The following is a 15797-nucleotide window of genomic DNA, read 5'->3' as shown; positions in this document are numbered from 1 at the left end:
ACCAATGAGGGGGAAAAAAACAACACAAGTACAAAGTTTCCAAATGTACTCAGGGATAAAGCTGTTGATTTTTAGACATGTTCTATGGATCGAATCGAAAATGTGTCTGTCCACTATGACCTTTGTTACATTTTGGAAATAGAAAAAGAAGATTGTAAGCCTGATAACACAATCCCAACAGTAAGATAAAAGCTGGCAGCATTAAACGTGGTGTCTTGGCTGCAGTATGGACTGTTGCTTTTCACAAAATAGATGGGATATGGGAAAAGAACAGTGAGCAAAATACTGAAGCAAAATCTTAAGAAATCAGACAGAAAGTTAAAGCTAGGGCACCATTTCACAAAAATGCCCAACTAAGTATTTAGCAAAATCAGTTACAAAATGGGTTATGATAACAATTTCAAGGCCATCTCAAACCCTCTGATTTTCATTTCATTGATGATTTTGTTGTTCAGAACTTCTGTATAAGGGTGGTATAAGGGGGTCGAGCCACAACGGCAAGTCTCTTACCCTTAAATACTAAGAAAAGCATGTAAACTTATGTATTTGTAGATACATAGGAACATTTCAAAAATAAACTTTTGTTCAATATCTTTACACTGAGAAAATATAAACAATTTTAATGATTAAAAGAGGAAACATAAAATCTAATCTAATGCCAGATAAAGACATGGTTAGTCACTTTATGTGTATACAAATATGTAGGAAAAATCTTGTCAGCTCAACATGCTGCAGTGATGACCAAGAAACAAACATCTACACATAGTCTAAGAGAAATTACCTGGCACAGGGAGGGATGCTTCCACCTTGGGGTTCACAAGGCTCTGTCTCCTCCAGTAATGGACACTCAATGCCCTCACCAACGGGGAACTGAAGCACTTGTCGCCTTCGAGTCCGATTTCCTCTTGGAGTCTCAGGATCCACACAGGTCTTGGAGCAGGAGCTCCAGTTGGTCCATTCGGTTGCCTGGCAATCTTTAGGAAGAACGCAGGACTGGATGGTGAGCGGTAGTTCCCGAGGTATGCACAAACTGAGAGGGAGTCAAAATTAAAAAGACAGAAGCAGGGTTAAGTGTGGTGTTATGAAAATCTGAGGAAATTCAAGGTATTCTAGGCAGAATAAAAAATGTTTAGTGGGCACAAAGGAGTGTATTATGGTACATCTAGAGTTTCATCAGACTTAGAAATTCCTTAACATAGGAAGATTGGATATCCCCAAAAATCTGAATTTAAAATTAGAAAGTCAGAGATTCCCGAGGACCCCAAGTTCAGATTCAGTAAGGCTGTCAATCACGTACGGCACAATCAAAATACAATTCTAACAGTTTATTTTTGGCTACAGATCATTGAAATTAGTGGACCAAATAGCAACCCATTATAAAAATATATCTTTAATAACTGTTCTGTATTTAACAAGAGATTTATTAAGTGAGATAACTCCAAAATTCTTCACATTACATTCAGTTATTTTCACATTTCACCCATTCATACACAGATGGTGGTAAGCTACATAGTAGCCACAGCTGCCCTGGAGCAGACTGACAGAAGCCAGACTGGCACATAGCCGATGCCATTGGGCCATCTGAGCATCAACAGCAGACAAAGTGGTTGAAGTGTCTTGCCCAAGGACACAACAACTGGGACAGTCAGACATAAGGCCTGTAGAGAATGAAAGCTAGTGGTGTTACTCACCATGCTTTACAACTTAAAACTATAGACCATTATATCACGGTGTGAAAATCATTGACCGATAAATGTTTTGACTTCTAGAAAAATGTACATATCTGCATTAGCAGGGTAGGTACAATTTTATATAAATAAAAAACCATTAATTAGTTAATTAAAATTTTCCGTCCTATAAAATCAACTTAGGATAGATTCTGTCTTCTGCATTGTGTTGAGAGCACCAGCACGTCAAATTCCTTTCTAAAAATGAAGGTAATTTGTTATTGTAAGCCAAATTGTTTTTCATTGTTTATGCTAATCTTCTGTAACAGGAAACAGCATGATTTCAATGAGATCAGAATCAGCATCTTTGTCTGTTTCGTAGCCAAACAAAAGGTTTTTGAGGAACAGCAATGTGGGTTTGTATGTATACAAGTAAAATTAGGGAAATAGACGTTGCTTGGACTCCAGAACATATATGAACATTGTTGCGTTGTTTTTGGAGGGAGAAATTTTTTTTAAAGGACTAAATATGATGGCTGACAGGTGTAAACATGCAGCAAAGGATGAAACAAGTAAACACCATAAAACTATATAATAAATATAACATTAACATTTTTATCCTGCCTTTGACAGAGTCATTAGCTGTTCTTATTAACATACAGGGTGCATAATGAGATTCCCATCAAGAATGAAACAGGAGTCTGTGCACCAATAAGTCAAGTGTTAACACCACTACAACAGGCTGTGATCCATTGTCCCCCCACATCTTTTGATCATCTAACAACATTTAGTGGTAATGAGTAACCCGTCCTCCTTCGGTCCCTTTCCAATCATTAGAAATTTGTTCAAACCAAAGCCGGCTGTTTTCTGCGACATGTTCTAGAAGCCCTCTCCCTCGAGGCAATGCAGCTGACGAGCTATTAGTGCTAATTACAGCTCTGCTTCATTTAGAAGCCTCTCATTTAGACGCTACCACCGCACTTCACCTCCAGCATCTCAGACTTTTTGTATAAATCAGGAAACATATGAGGAGTATTTTTTCTTTATCTTATGGCTCCTGTGTCTTTCCAGATTATAACACCACTGCAGGGTTTGAAGTACTACCAAAGCGACACTGTGAATAATCCCAAGTTTGTTTTTCTGCCAAGTGCACATGGTGTGCTGGCTCATTTCTGCTTTGGAGGAAAACAATGAGAAATTTAAACAACAGTCAAAGTGGCGCACCGAGGGGCGATGGCTCAGTTTATGATTTCAGATGGAACCTCTTTCAAAAAGCACCTAATGCAGCCAGTGACCCATTTTCTCTCCCATCTTTGAATCCTTTGAGACGCTTGTTTTGTGGATGTATAGGCATTTTGATGTAGACCTCAAAGCTGTAGATAGAAGACATCATTTTTTTATCCAAGTCATTCAAACAGAATAACGACAACATCCTTTTCTAGTTAACATGTAACCTAGTTTAGAGGAAATTTTCTTTTTAAGCCTTTAGGTTTTAAGATTGCTGCATATCTAACAATACAAAGCAGGTCACAGATTTCATACTTTATCTCTTGTGTGGTGCTGCTGAAAGAGTGTGAAAAACACAATTCTGCATGAGTCAAAAGATTAAAGAAAATATTTGTTTTCAAACTTGAAAGCCCAAAAAGAAACAAATCGAATTGTATGGTACTACAGTCAACTGTTTCCTATAAAATCCTCCCCCACCCAGCAGCAAATTAAACTGATGAACCAGCAGAGAAAGCTAAAAACTTTGTTTTAAGAAAGCTTCCTATGTGGAACAAGTCAGGCACCATAGAGAAGAAAGTGTCCCAGCGACAGATGTTCATCAAACAAAATTAGAAATTAAGCCAGCAAGATGTTTGGGGGACGTCTGGCTAGGACACGACTGGATCTTTGCTTCTCTGGGAAGTTTGCTCTAGTTTCCATGAGCCGCAAAACAACTATGAATATTTTAGAACAAGAAATAAACAAGTCAAGGATTAATATTAATGCTCCTAAGAGTATGCAAGTTGGTATTCATGGTTTCTTTAAAATTATTGATCCCAGCCAGTGGTAAAAGCCCAACCCTAACAAAGCATCGGTGACTAGATATTTAAGAATTAAAGCTTTACCATAAAAAATGCGTGACTTTAGGCTTTAGGCTGTTTCTAGCAGGAAGCCCTGGATAAACCTTTCAAAATCGAAACCTGTAGGAAGAAGTTATAACCTTTAATAGATGACTAGCGTCTAAATAAAGATGCTGCAACAACTAAAATAGAACATTGCATTAAAAGAATTCAGAGCTGCCCTAAAGTTGTGCTATAGTGCTTAATGCTCATTATTCCCAAGATTAATCACCTTCATTAAAAGAATAACTTATAGCAACTTGATCTTTCATTAGCTTAAGTTGAATAAAAGCTGTTACGTGTGTTAGTTTCAGCAGCTATACATATAATTGAAGATCAGTCACTTTTTTCTTAGGAAATAGTCCCATATCAAATATTCTCCAAATAAAAACATAACAGATTAATAAAGCACTTTTTTAAGTCAGATTAAGTGTATTTTTTATATAACCTTTAATGAGTTATAAAGCATAGTTTTAATTATTCAACCATTCATTCTGCAATCAATCATTCTGGTGATAAGTTTATGTAAGACTGTCCTATGTGCTTGTTCCTTGTCTTTTCCTGCACATTCGTATTTGGGTGTATACGTATGTGTGGTGAGCTACGGTTTAAGCCAATCATTGAAGCTTGTCCATATCTTTTTTTGGAAAGTAAGCTTGAATGAGCAATGCTAACAGCAACTTGTAAACAGAGCGTGCACAAGGAGAAATGGGTTTGTGCATGCTCTTACACACGTTTAATAGGCGTTCCCTCTCGGCAGTAGGTACAGGGTTGTGCATGTGCATTTCTTTTTAAATAGCAGAGGGCAGATCTTTTTTAAAGTTTGGGAAACTCCTCCCCTATACCTTTAAGATATTCTGATGCAACACTCTAGTTCTAAATGTTGTGTTTTTTTCTGTCACACAATGAAAAAAAATAATAACATAAATAAAGTGTGCACTTTGTTTATAGCATTTAATAAAAGTCTTTATAGGTGTTGCAAAAAGATCCTTGAACCTATCTCTTATGGAGCAATGAGCAGCATGTAGGATCTGGGAAGTACTGGCATGACAAAGGTGTTTGTAAGGGATCCAGAGTGACAGTCTGAGGTTTGAACTGCGATCTTGCATTCTCTTCAAGACATAACTGCCTGCTCTCAAAATAATAACGACTGTATATCATGCTAAACCCTAATGTGGTCATTGCATTGTAATTAGTGCAGATGCATCAGCTCGACAGTTTTAAGAGTGTGAAACATTGGCTTCTGTATTCATTTTTAACAACCCAGTTCATGTAACCGGTTTGCATTCATATTCTGTCATAATAACAGAAAAATATATTCTGTTACAAAGACAGGTGTGTACACCAATGGTCTTCAACTAAAGAACTCAAGGTCCAGTGTCCAGCACCTTTTAGATGTGTCTCTGCTCTAACAAACCCAGGTCAAACTACCAGTTGGACTCCTGAAAGGATACAGGGGAGGCAATTCAGCCGTTTGAATGAGGTGTATGGAAGCAGAGACACGTCTAAAAGGGGCAGGACATTGGAAGCATTGGGGATTGGAATGGAAGAGCCATTAGGATTTTTGTAAATGAGAGACTTTTAGATCAGGAAAGTCATCTTTATTTGCTCTTTGGCTGTATTTTTTTGTAAATTGTGACTCCTCGCCTCTCCCGATTTGTAATCTTGATCCATATTAGGGATGATTACATAACTCAGTACTGTTAAAGTCGTGACCAAACTTTGTTGGAACTACTGAGTAGACCAAGTGTTTGAGATGATGTCAGCTTCCAATCCTTCAGTGTATGATTTCTCCACAGAGGGGGTTACAGTCAGTGTGGAGTGAACTTTGGTCTTACCCAACAACAAACAAACAGATTTTTGTTTTAATAGGAAAAAAGATAAAAAAACAAAACAAATGCACTTTGCAGCAAAGAAGTAAGCTGCACATTCATTTGCAATAAAATTTTTTACATTTATCTTTTTTACTTAAGCTTCTTTTGCTCATGTGTTTTACATTTATTCGACCACCATGGACCCCCATCACACCATTTTTCTGAAGAGGAAAGAATAAAGATAGGAATAGGTGGAGCTGGGTTTTATTTGTGCATTATTATGCACAAACATCATCATATTGAACACATTTAAAAAGAAAAAAAAAAAACGATTGTGGTCTTAATACTTTGGGTTTTATAAATATTTGTTTAAATGTTAAACTGTAAAAACTGAGCTGTTATTAAGCAAATTTACATTTATAATCGCACAGACACACATTAAAATAGGAACCATTGAGTCAAAAAGCCTATTCCCACGTACCGCACATAGGTACCTAATTGGTGCAAATGCAAAAGGTAACCGACTCTAATCGAATGACATTGAAATTAATCAGATTTGCTTGGTGTGTTCTATTTTACCACTGCAATTGTAATACATATCTATACTCCATCTGTAATATGAATTTAAGTGAATTTCTGAACATAAAGCAACAGTGGCTTACTTTAGTTTGGTTTTATACCCTTTCTCTGTGCAGGTCTTGGAGCGTGCAGTCCAGGATGTGGTTGTTTCATGTTTACTGTTCTAACCAGAATAAACAGAGAACCGGCCCATCTCCCTAAAATCATGGCAAATCCTTGTAGTGTAACCAGCATTACTCAGAACTGATCCGGTTATGTTCAGGCACATTTGTTTTTGCAATTATGCCATTTGAATATTTCTCTTCTTACCACAACATGACAGGTAACAAACAGGCTTAAATCTGAGATTTTGGCTCAGTTTTTCTGAAAAGAACAGAAGAACAGAAAAGAACAGAAGTGTTTATCAACTGGTTATACTTTTGTACCTTTTTCAGAAAAACTGAACTAAAGTCCGTTTGTCTCTGATACACAAGCAGATCATCATGATTTAAATGGCTAAACAAAAAACCCTTACATAACAACAGACTCCATAAAGCCAGGAGAACGATGGGTTGATCATTAATTTGAATCTTTCTTTGGAGGTTGGGCTTCCCGATGCTCAGAAACACCAGTGCTGCAAATACAGTTTACTATGGTACCAAAAACTTTCAGAAAAATGGAGCCAAAGCCCTGTTGCCTCTGATTTAAGCTTACATGGAGGGAGAATTGTTAACAATTAAACTGAAATTTGCTTTAAAAAAAAAAAAAAAGCTTTTTCTTTAAACAGAAAGATATGTTTACTATGATCACTGACATTAACCTATCTTTAGCATAGATTTAGGTCTGATTTTGTTTCTTTTTTTGGGAGGCCATTTTTTATCTCCAAATAGCTTTCATACCAGGAAGTTATTTGCTCCATCCAGCTACTCAACCTTTGAAGTTTACCATATTGCCTACAGTACATTGCTTCCATGACAACCACATGCATGCTGACATTATAACACACACAACATTATTTAAATATAGGACTTCTTAAGACATCTTAATATAACTGCACTGAATGTCAATAAGTAGAATGAGATCAAAGCACAGTATACATTGCATAAGTGCAGAAAGCCTGAGATCTTTAAGTCAAAGTTAAAAAACAATTTGTTTGGTCTGCCTTCAACTGTTGAAGTTAAACTGTTACAGTAACTGATGTATTATTAGTTTAAGGTTGTGGTCCAACTGTTTTCTTTGTTTTACTACCTGCTTTTATCAGGTTTTGATCTTAATTTGCTTTTACTCTGCTTTTATTTTAATTTTATTTTATTGTTCGATTCGTGTAAAGTTCTTTGGATTGTCCATGTACTAAATTGTGCAATACAAATAAACATCTCCTGCCTTGCATATTTCTAGTCATACACAATGTTAATACCATTCATCCTTTTCCTTCTAGCTCCATGTATAATCTTGATTGTTTCTATCAAAGCCATAAGATACCAATAAAACCCTTTATAGTTTGGTGTTATATCATAAAAAAGAATTCTACCAATGTTATTTTTCGAGCAGTTTAAGACGACCTAGACCGATTTACTTTCTTTTGCACAATCTGAACTTTATGGATTCCTAACCCAGACAATGGTTAGTATGTGACAAACCTTACGAGCTCACATAGTTGTAAGGATACTTCTATCTACTGCTTATATCAGGCCAATTTAGCAACAGTTAAACAAAAATGCTGATACAGAAAATAAAGGAATAGACTCCATGTGGATTATCGGATATAAACAAATGGGAATTTTGAAGTTTCCTTCAAATCTAGACTTCCAGGAGGTTCATTTTCCAAAGACGTATAAAAAGTTAAATATCCTGTCTTCACGTCATGTCAGAGCAAGTTCTTTGTATTATCCCTGTCTGCCATACTGTCTCTGAGGGGTTTGATAAAAACATACAAATACAGGATTTCTTCAGAAATGTTGATTTCAGACTACTGGAAAGTTCATATGACAGACCTTCCTGTCAGACATTGTGCTCTCAGATACATTGTCAGATAGAAAATGTGTGCAGCAAGTGAATGGAAACTGACAGCCATTAATCTTTCTTATTTTCAGTCTGACAATGTGCCTTTGTAGCTCTCAGCAAGAATAATGACAGGTCAAACAGGTTAGATCCGACATGAAGCAACTCAGATTTAAAGCATGTTTCTTGAATAATAGTTCACTACTTTAAGTATTTTGAAAAGCTACAATTTTTTTACTTCCTTTTCTTGGGTAAAATTACTGACTTGTCTCACTGCTCTTAATGTGTTGCATCAATCAGTTTTTGTCCTACCTCCAATCATTTTAGTCTGACCTTTCCTTAAATCGTCAAATACCAACATGTTCTAGAGGAAGACAAACTAACAATTAAAAGGCAGAAATATAAGTAAGCCTTCAGAAATGTTTTAAGAAGCAAAAAAGTTTTTTTTTCAAACTACACATTTTAACAGCAAAACGCTTTTAAACAGACATGTACTTAGATGACAATCTAACATCAGGACATATTGGCCAAAAAAAAAAAAAAACGCTTTACAAAAAATAAAGACACTTCAAATAGTAAAGTTAAATGGATGTGTAGCTACACATTTACAAAAAGACAATGGACGGAGTGCTCTGGCTTTCTCCAATGATCGCCTATGGAAAAATATATAAATTAATAAAATAATAATTCATTTTCTTGCTTAAAATAAAGATCTCTTTGCTTATATTTGTCCAAAGATAATAGGCTGGGGAATTCGATCTTTGTTTTCACTTAGCATGTCAGAAAGGTGAAGGAGAGACCTCTAAGCTCCAGATGCAGCTTGATTTTAATTTAAAATTCCAAACATATCAATGGGAGAAATGTTCTGGACGGACTTAAGGGGAAAATAAGGGATTAAAAATGTAGACAGACTTTTGGAGTTTAAGCCGAGTAACTCTATTAAAAAGCACAGAAATCCCTTATTAGAAAACCAGCAGGGAACATCATCACTCTTCAGAAACTTTCAGCTAGCTTTCTGCTGCCTTGTATTTTCTGTTGTCTTTTTTCTTTTATGCTTTGGTACCCATTTCTCAATTCTGATCATGAAAATTAACTTGTTTTGTTAAGTGCTAAAATTGAGAGGTTTTAAAATAGTATCCTGCAAGTACAAAGGCTTTTACAAGCCTTAAAAAAAACGTACGTTGAGTTTTATTTTAGATTTATGATTCCATTTTAAACTTTTATGACCTGGCAATAAGTTCTGTCATATTGAGTAATGCTTGATTTCTTAATGAAATAGCAATTCAAAATGCAAGGAGAAAAAAAAAAAAAAAGGAAAACTATTTTTTGCGAAAAGCAACAAAGTCATGGCTAAGATTGATCTTGTGTCACAGAGGGAGCCTTTTTGTGCCACTTCCCTCTGCAGAACTCTACATCAAATACACTTTAACGACAGTTGTTCCTCATTGCTTTGGCAGCGTGGCGCTGACAAGGACCCAGCCGACAAACATCTCCCTGAATGTGTCACCTCCTGACAGGAAGCAACCAAATTCTGTAGGATAAATGTTTGGCTGTCATGAGTAACAGCTGTATTAAAGAGGTAAATGACCAACAGGCAGGAAAGAAGATTAGAATCCAGATGAAGGTATAAAGTACTGAAAATTAGGATCTACTTCATGTCTAGATTTATTGTGCATCATAAAACATTTGCTCTAAAACTGCAGAGATTAAAAAAAATAATAAAATCCAATAACAGCTTCACACAATGAATAAGAAAAAAGTCTGTCACCTACTTGCGTCCCACTCTGCTCCCGTTCCTGTGTATGCAGTTCACTTCCCGGGTCTGGTATCCAACCTGAATGTCCCAGAATGGACTCTCTTGCCGGTTAAGGCGGTTCCTGGTCCGTTTCTTTTTAATCAGCTCTCTGGTTTCAGGATCTTTTACCCCTCCTTGCTCTCTCAGTCCTTGGCCTTTCCCTTTCCTTCGCTTGGCTTGCCGTGTAGTTCGAGTTTGTGGTAAGGTGCAAGCGCTCCATGGTCCAACCATAAGGCTGTACACTCCCTCAGGACCCAAGCAAGGTCCTGGTTTACAAGACTCAAATTCAGTGAGATTAGGACAACCGGCTCCTCCAAAAAGTGGAGGAACCAGAACGCTGCGTATTCTGTTCCTAAGGCCTGTTCCACATGTTTTGGAGCACGAGGTCCATGGAGAATACTCTGATACAACACAATCCTGGGGGCAAGGGATCAAACAAGCCTGCTCCAGGCGTGGCTTGGGCTCAAAGTATTCACAGATGGCATCCTCTGCTGGAGACCCATCTGACTTGAGCATGCAGCCCACCTCCCGGGTCTGAATGCCCTCTTCTCCTCCACTGCATGTGAACTGCCGTGGAGCCCCAAAGGTCCTCGCTGAAACTGGCATGCACTCATTCCAGGCACCCAGTTTCCAGTCATACAGGTCCTTGTGCCAGTCACACACACGGAAACAGTTCCTCTGGTTGGAGGGACGCTGACCCTGGTCACAGTTGGTGTGAAGAGTCGTCCAGCCGTCCACGTGGGCGCACCAGACAGCGCGGCTTTGGCTTCCTCCTGGACCACAGTCACTGCCCATGCATCTCCCCCACGGACCTGCAAATGAAATGGGATCAGTTACAGTGAGGAAAAGGAGCATCATACCTCTGTTTTAAACCATAATATAAGAATATTTATTGACATATATATTTATTGATATATATATATACAGTATATCATTCTAACATTGTTTAAGGAAGGTCTAGACATTACTGTATCTCAAGATTAAACTGTTTCAAAAGAATAGGCTAAGAATGAAGGAATTATTTAGTCAAAAAAACATTTTTGGATATTTCACAATTGATTAAAAACCTTCAATTGACTTTTAATCGATAAATAGGTCAACAGTCTCTTTTAGAGCAATCCCCGATCAAAGACACATGAATCTATAATTGAATCAGGAAAATAACTAAATTATAAGCATATCACAGACAGTTGGCAAATAAATTTGATTTGGTATAAATTGGGGTAGAGGCAAATGGAAAAGTTAGGCTCCACCTATACTTTTATTTACAGACTTTTTTTTTTTTTTATTTTTACAAGTGGCAACCCCCAGGTAAGGTTGCTTTTATCTGAAATAGTTCAATAGCAAAGATTATAGTTGATCAAAGTGAAACATCTGAAAGAGCAAAGTGCTGTGCATTATCTTTTGCATTTATCAAAACCTATTGGCAGCCAGTACAGTAGATGTTGCTTCAAACATTCTATATCACCCATTTTTGGTACAAACATCTTTGACAAAGACCAACAAGAGATCCAAGCTTTTAGCAACCCCCACCAAATGTTTCAAATTACTGTTTTCAGAAAAAACTAACCCTTTTTCATACAGAATTTCATAAAGTGCACAGATGATTTATAGAACAGGACATGCTTCCAAATGTTGTAATAATTGACTCATTAGTGAGACTTTAAAGTTCCCATCTGTGCCATAATAAATCGTGATCTAAAATATTGTAATTAAGGGAGGACAAAACAAAAATATACTCAAAACTTGTATGCAAAACTTAGATCTATTCTTGACTTTTGGATTAAAACTTAATTGTGTAATTTTGTGTATCGTCAAAAGCTTTTTACAAAGTCAATGATCTGACAATGATCTTCTGCACTTTGTTAGATTTAAGGCTGATTTATCACAGGTGGCATAAAAAGCAACATCAAAGATTAATTTGAATCAGTCTACAAACTGTTTACTTTGAAAAAAAATAAAATGACAAATAAAAAAAAAACAAGTCATCTGGCTTTTTATCAAAACAAATGAACAAACATAGCTATTCTTTTACATATCAGAGCTTAGCAACATGTCTTCAAGTGCTCTCTTGACTTTTCTATCTGGTATTAAACGTCCTGTGATCCAGGCACATTGAGGAAGTGAAATAACATTAATTAACACAGTTTGGCTGCACTCTGACTGTGACATGCAGAGGGTATTAACACCACAACAGGAGAGAAATCTAATTAGATAGAAAGCTTCACATTTCAACCAGCAAACTGATTATGTTAGTATGTGGCAAATCAAAATGTTTCTCGTTATAATTGGATCACAGTGACAGACCGTGAGAAGTGGTGATGGGTGACGTTTCTCTGTAGCCTAAACTAACCGGAAGCAGTATACAGGAACTGGGACTTGGTTATCCAAAGAGTGAATACAAAGATCAACCATGTGATTATAGTTAGTAGTTATTAAAGCCAGTGATTAGTACATTGTTTATTAAAGCATGTTACATGTTAATTTGTCTCACATCCTTATTAATGTGAACTAGCCGTGGAGCATTTTAACTATGATCAGATTGGGCTAAACCTGCATTGAATCAGTCTTTATGATTGGAAAGATAATCTATATTTCTATAATAATTGAATCTATGTGTTTTGTTAAGTCCCTACAGATAAAATATTTATGAATTGAAGCTTTATATGTAACTTTTAAGGCTTTAAGGCAGATAATATTTATTTAGTCATTAGTCTGACCAATCCCTGATCTGTGCTGCTGGTCGAAACATGTAGAGTAGCAGTCATTCAAAATGGCTCATCCCTGTCAAAAGCCAGCCGAACGGCAGCAAAATCCCCTCTGACTTCTAGCCACTGGGCTTCTCATGAGTTTGCTAATTTTTTTGCTCCGACTCCACCCTGGTCTGACCAGGAGATAACACTTCTCTTTAGATCTTAATGTCCAAAAATCATGACAGAAAGAATATTTTACTCTTTCTCTTCACCCTGACCGGTTTCGATCGTGGGTCTCCAATACATTGCGCCATTCTTGCTTGTTCTCAGCCTTTGTCATGTTCCTCTTCACGCCCTTCTCCCCTGTGATCACTTCCATGTCGTCAATCCATATTGTGCATCCTTGTTTGGCATGTGCTTGAGCCACCATCATTTTTAAGTCCAGACCAGATGAGGCCCGGCTGAAATGACAGAAGTACAGCAACTTTTTGGAGGAACTCTTTGTAGCACCTCCTCATTGCGTAACATCTCCGTCCAACCAAAGCTTGAATATTTTACATATTTAAAAAGGATTTGAAGGGGACTAGTCAAGGACCAGCCAAGGGCCCATCAAGGAAAGTTGGGACATTTTGAATGGCTACTACTGTATTGCCTTTTCTTCCTCCATTTTCATCAGAAAATGTGACACAATGGTAACAAATGTTACATAACTCTAAATTAAAAAAAATGTAATTCATTAACAAATTATTTACATTGATATTGATACATTGATATTGATATTTACATTGATATTACATTGATTATTTACATTGGCATGTGTTTCACATGATCCTAAGGCTTGGCTGCTGAATGCACTAATGAATGAGCTAACCTGTGCATGGATGAGCTGATGCAATACAGGAAAAGAAAAACCACTATCAGCCAGGTGATGTATCAGCGTACTTTAAAAAACCAACAACATTACTGAATGATTCTTCAAAAAAATCTCTATCCCATTAAAGCAAAGTTAGCAAAAAAAAAAAGTGCATAAAGCCCTCTAAATTCCCTGCTATTTTAGTGCACAAAGAAAGGTTCAGCTAATTCCAATTTGAGATTTTCTTCTTTTATCTATGATTTTTTTTAATGAAAATTCACTGAAAGTTTGCTTAAATTAATTGGCTTTATGGTTTGGAAATCACCTCAAATCCCTTTCCAGCCTGACACATCTGCTTTTCTAGTGTCGTGATAATATCTTTCTATCTTAGTATCGTAAAATCTTTCCTGTTTGTGCCAAATGCATTGAAGTTTGCCTTCCTCTGTTGTCATGTTTTTTAGGAAAAGTGATTGCTCCATACTGTAGTCCTTCTATAATGATGATAGGCATCAAGCCTTCACATTTTACCAGTTTGCATTATAGTTTATTGTAGACTGTTTGCATTTATACATGACTGAGCTAAAATGTTAAGTATGCATTTAAATTTTATCTGATCGTATATTTATCTTTAAAGTATCTTTAACATTGGTGATCAAGAATTTTTGCAATAAAGTTAATCAAAAAGAAAATCAAATAATCATAAACTCCTAGATGAAGGATGGTTTTCATACTACCTGAGGTTGAGTTAATCAATAAGCTTTTGTTAGGATGAGGGCTGCTCATTGAAGGCATCTAAAGTTTAATAGGAATTTAAGTGCTTGAGATATTTAAAAAAAAAAATAAATAAATAAAATAAAGCTGGGCTGGGAAAATCTGACTTTACATTTTAACCAAATAAATCTATAAGTTACTATTTCGGGTTTCAGTCAGGAGAAGGAAATGCAGTATGTTCATTAGGTTTCCAAAAGAAAACATATAACATTAAAATCTAATTAGTGTCAAACAGAACTGATGTCTGACACACCATGCTCTACTGGCTTACAAATCTTAAATCCAACCTGTAGTCAGTAAAGAAAGTCAAACCCTTTGCTACAATCAGTCTGCACCGAGCTATAGCAGTGACAATCTTAATCTGGTGATTCATCCTGCCCTCCCATGCATGGTGCACGGCTCAGTGAGCAATATGTCACAAGGTGTGCCAGCAACAGTGCGAAACATCTGATCTGTGTCTGTACTGCCACACATAGTGAGACACGGAACGTAAGTTCTTCCTCCAACTATAAATTTATGTGAAGCATCAGTAGCCTAAAGCTAACTTTTTAATATTGTATGAAGCATGACGGCACCATTTGAATTTCTGAAAAACTGTTTCATTTCCATTTATCAAGTTTGTCAGTTAGCATTCAGGATGACAAATTACTGCCATCCATGCTGCAGATTACACAACATAAAAAAAAACATATCCTTTGAGTTCTAACCAGTTTTCATGTGCTCATGTCATTAATTTAGACTGAATGCTGATTTAGTCTTGTACTTCTGTTGTCACATCAGAGGTTTGCAAATCATATTCCTGTTAGGGAAGTTTTTATTACCTCCCATCCCTTGGATGTTCTTGTCATCAGATAGTCTTACACTACACTTCTTTAGTCCTTTTGAAGGTCAGAGAACAGCTAGAGGATTAAACATCAAAGGAAAATGGCAGAAGAAGAAACTTCAGAAAGCATGTTAATTTAGAGCCACCTAAATGAATCTATCAAAATCTTGCTTCATGGAACCAATTTAAGAAGTGATTAGTGGTTCAGATTAGCACTGCTTTCTCTTGTATTTTATATTTTTACTACAAACTATGGCAAAAAAAAAACATGTAAAGAATTTCTGAACCTGAAGTTTAAAATTTTGCACCTTTCCCATCACCAATAAAATATTGTTTTCCATTTAATTCCATCCTCCTTCCATAGTTCTCTTACAGTATCTCTGACCAGCTTCTGAATTCAGGAAAAAGACCTTCACAACATGCTTTGCTCTACTGGATTGTGTGTTCAGACTGGTGGGCAGTGTTTTCAGAGGCAGGCTAGAAATTTGAATTGGGGGCTGATGTGAGCAGAGCAGCTTCTCCCATGTTTTCCTTTATCCTCTTGTATAGCTAGTGGTAAACTGCAAACAGAGACTATTATGGATGTCGTCTTTTTACTTTATCATAAAGGCCAGATTTCTGAAAATGCTAAACAATATTGACCGAGCAACCGGGGGGAAACAACATAATCAGCTTAATGGTTTAAATAAACTTAAAAAACGCTACCAAGAAGAGGCA

At 36.6% G+C, this 15797-nt stretch overlaps 1 protein-coding gene across 1 annotated transcript in view; it reads right to left on the bottom strand.

Annotated features, from left to right (window-relative positions):
• Positions 1 to 15797, bottom strand: part of thsd7a (thrombospondin type 1 domain containing 7A) — a 214013-nt gene that overhangs the window by 125120 nt on the left and 73096 nt on the right. Inside the window, exons 2-3 of the mRNA XM_015392697.1 lie at positions 9918 to 10752; positions 782 to 1030 (exon numbers count right to left, since the gene is read on the bottom strand). Of these exons, the coding sequence (XP_015248183.1) occupies positions 782 to 1030; positions 9918 to 10752 (1084 nt within the window). The remainder of the gene's footprint in view (positions 1 to 781; positions 1031 to 9917; positions 10753 to 15797) is intronic.

Source organism: Cyprinodon variegatus, unplaced genomic scaffold (genome assembly GCF_000732505.1).
Source record: "Cyprinodon variegatus isolate N-32 unplaced genomic scaffold, C_variegatus-1.0 Scaffold603, whole genome shotgun sequence".
Classification (NCBI taxonomy): Eukaryota; Metazoa; Chordata; class Actinopteri; order Cyprinodontiformes; family Cyprinodontidae; genus Cyprinodon; species Cyprinodon variegatus.
Note: the sequence above shows the minus strand (reverse complement) of the source record. Positions and strands in the feature narration are given on the sequence as shown.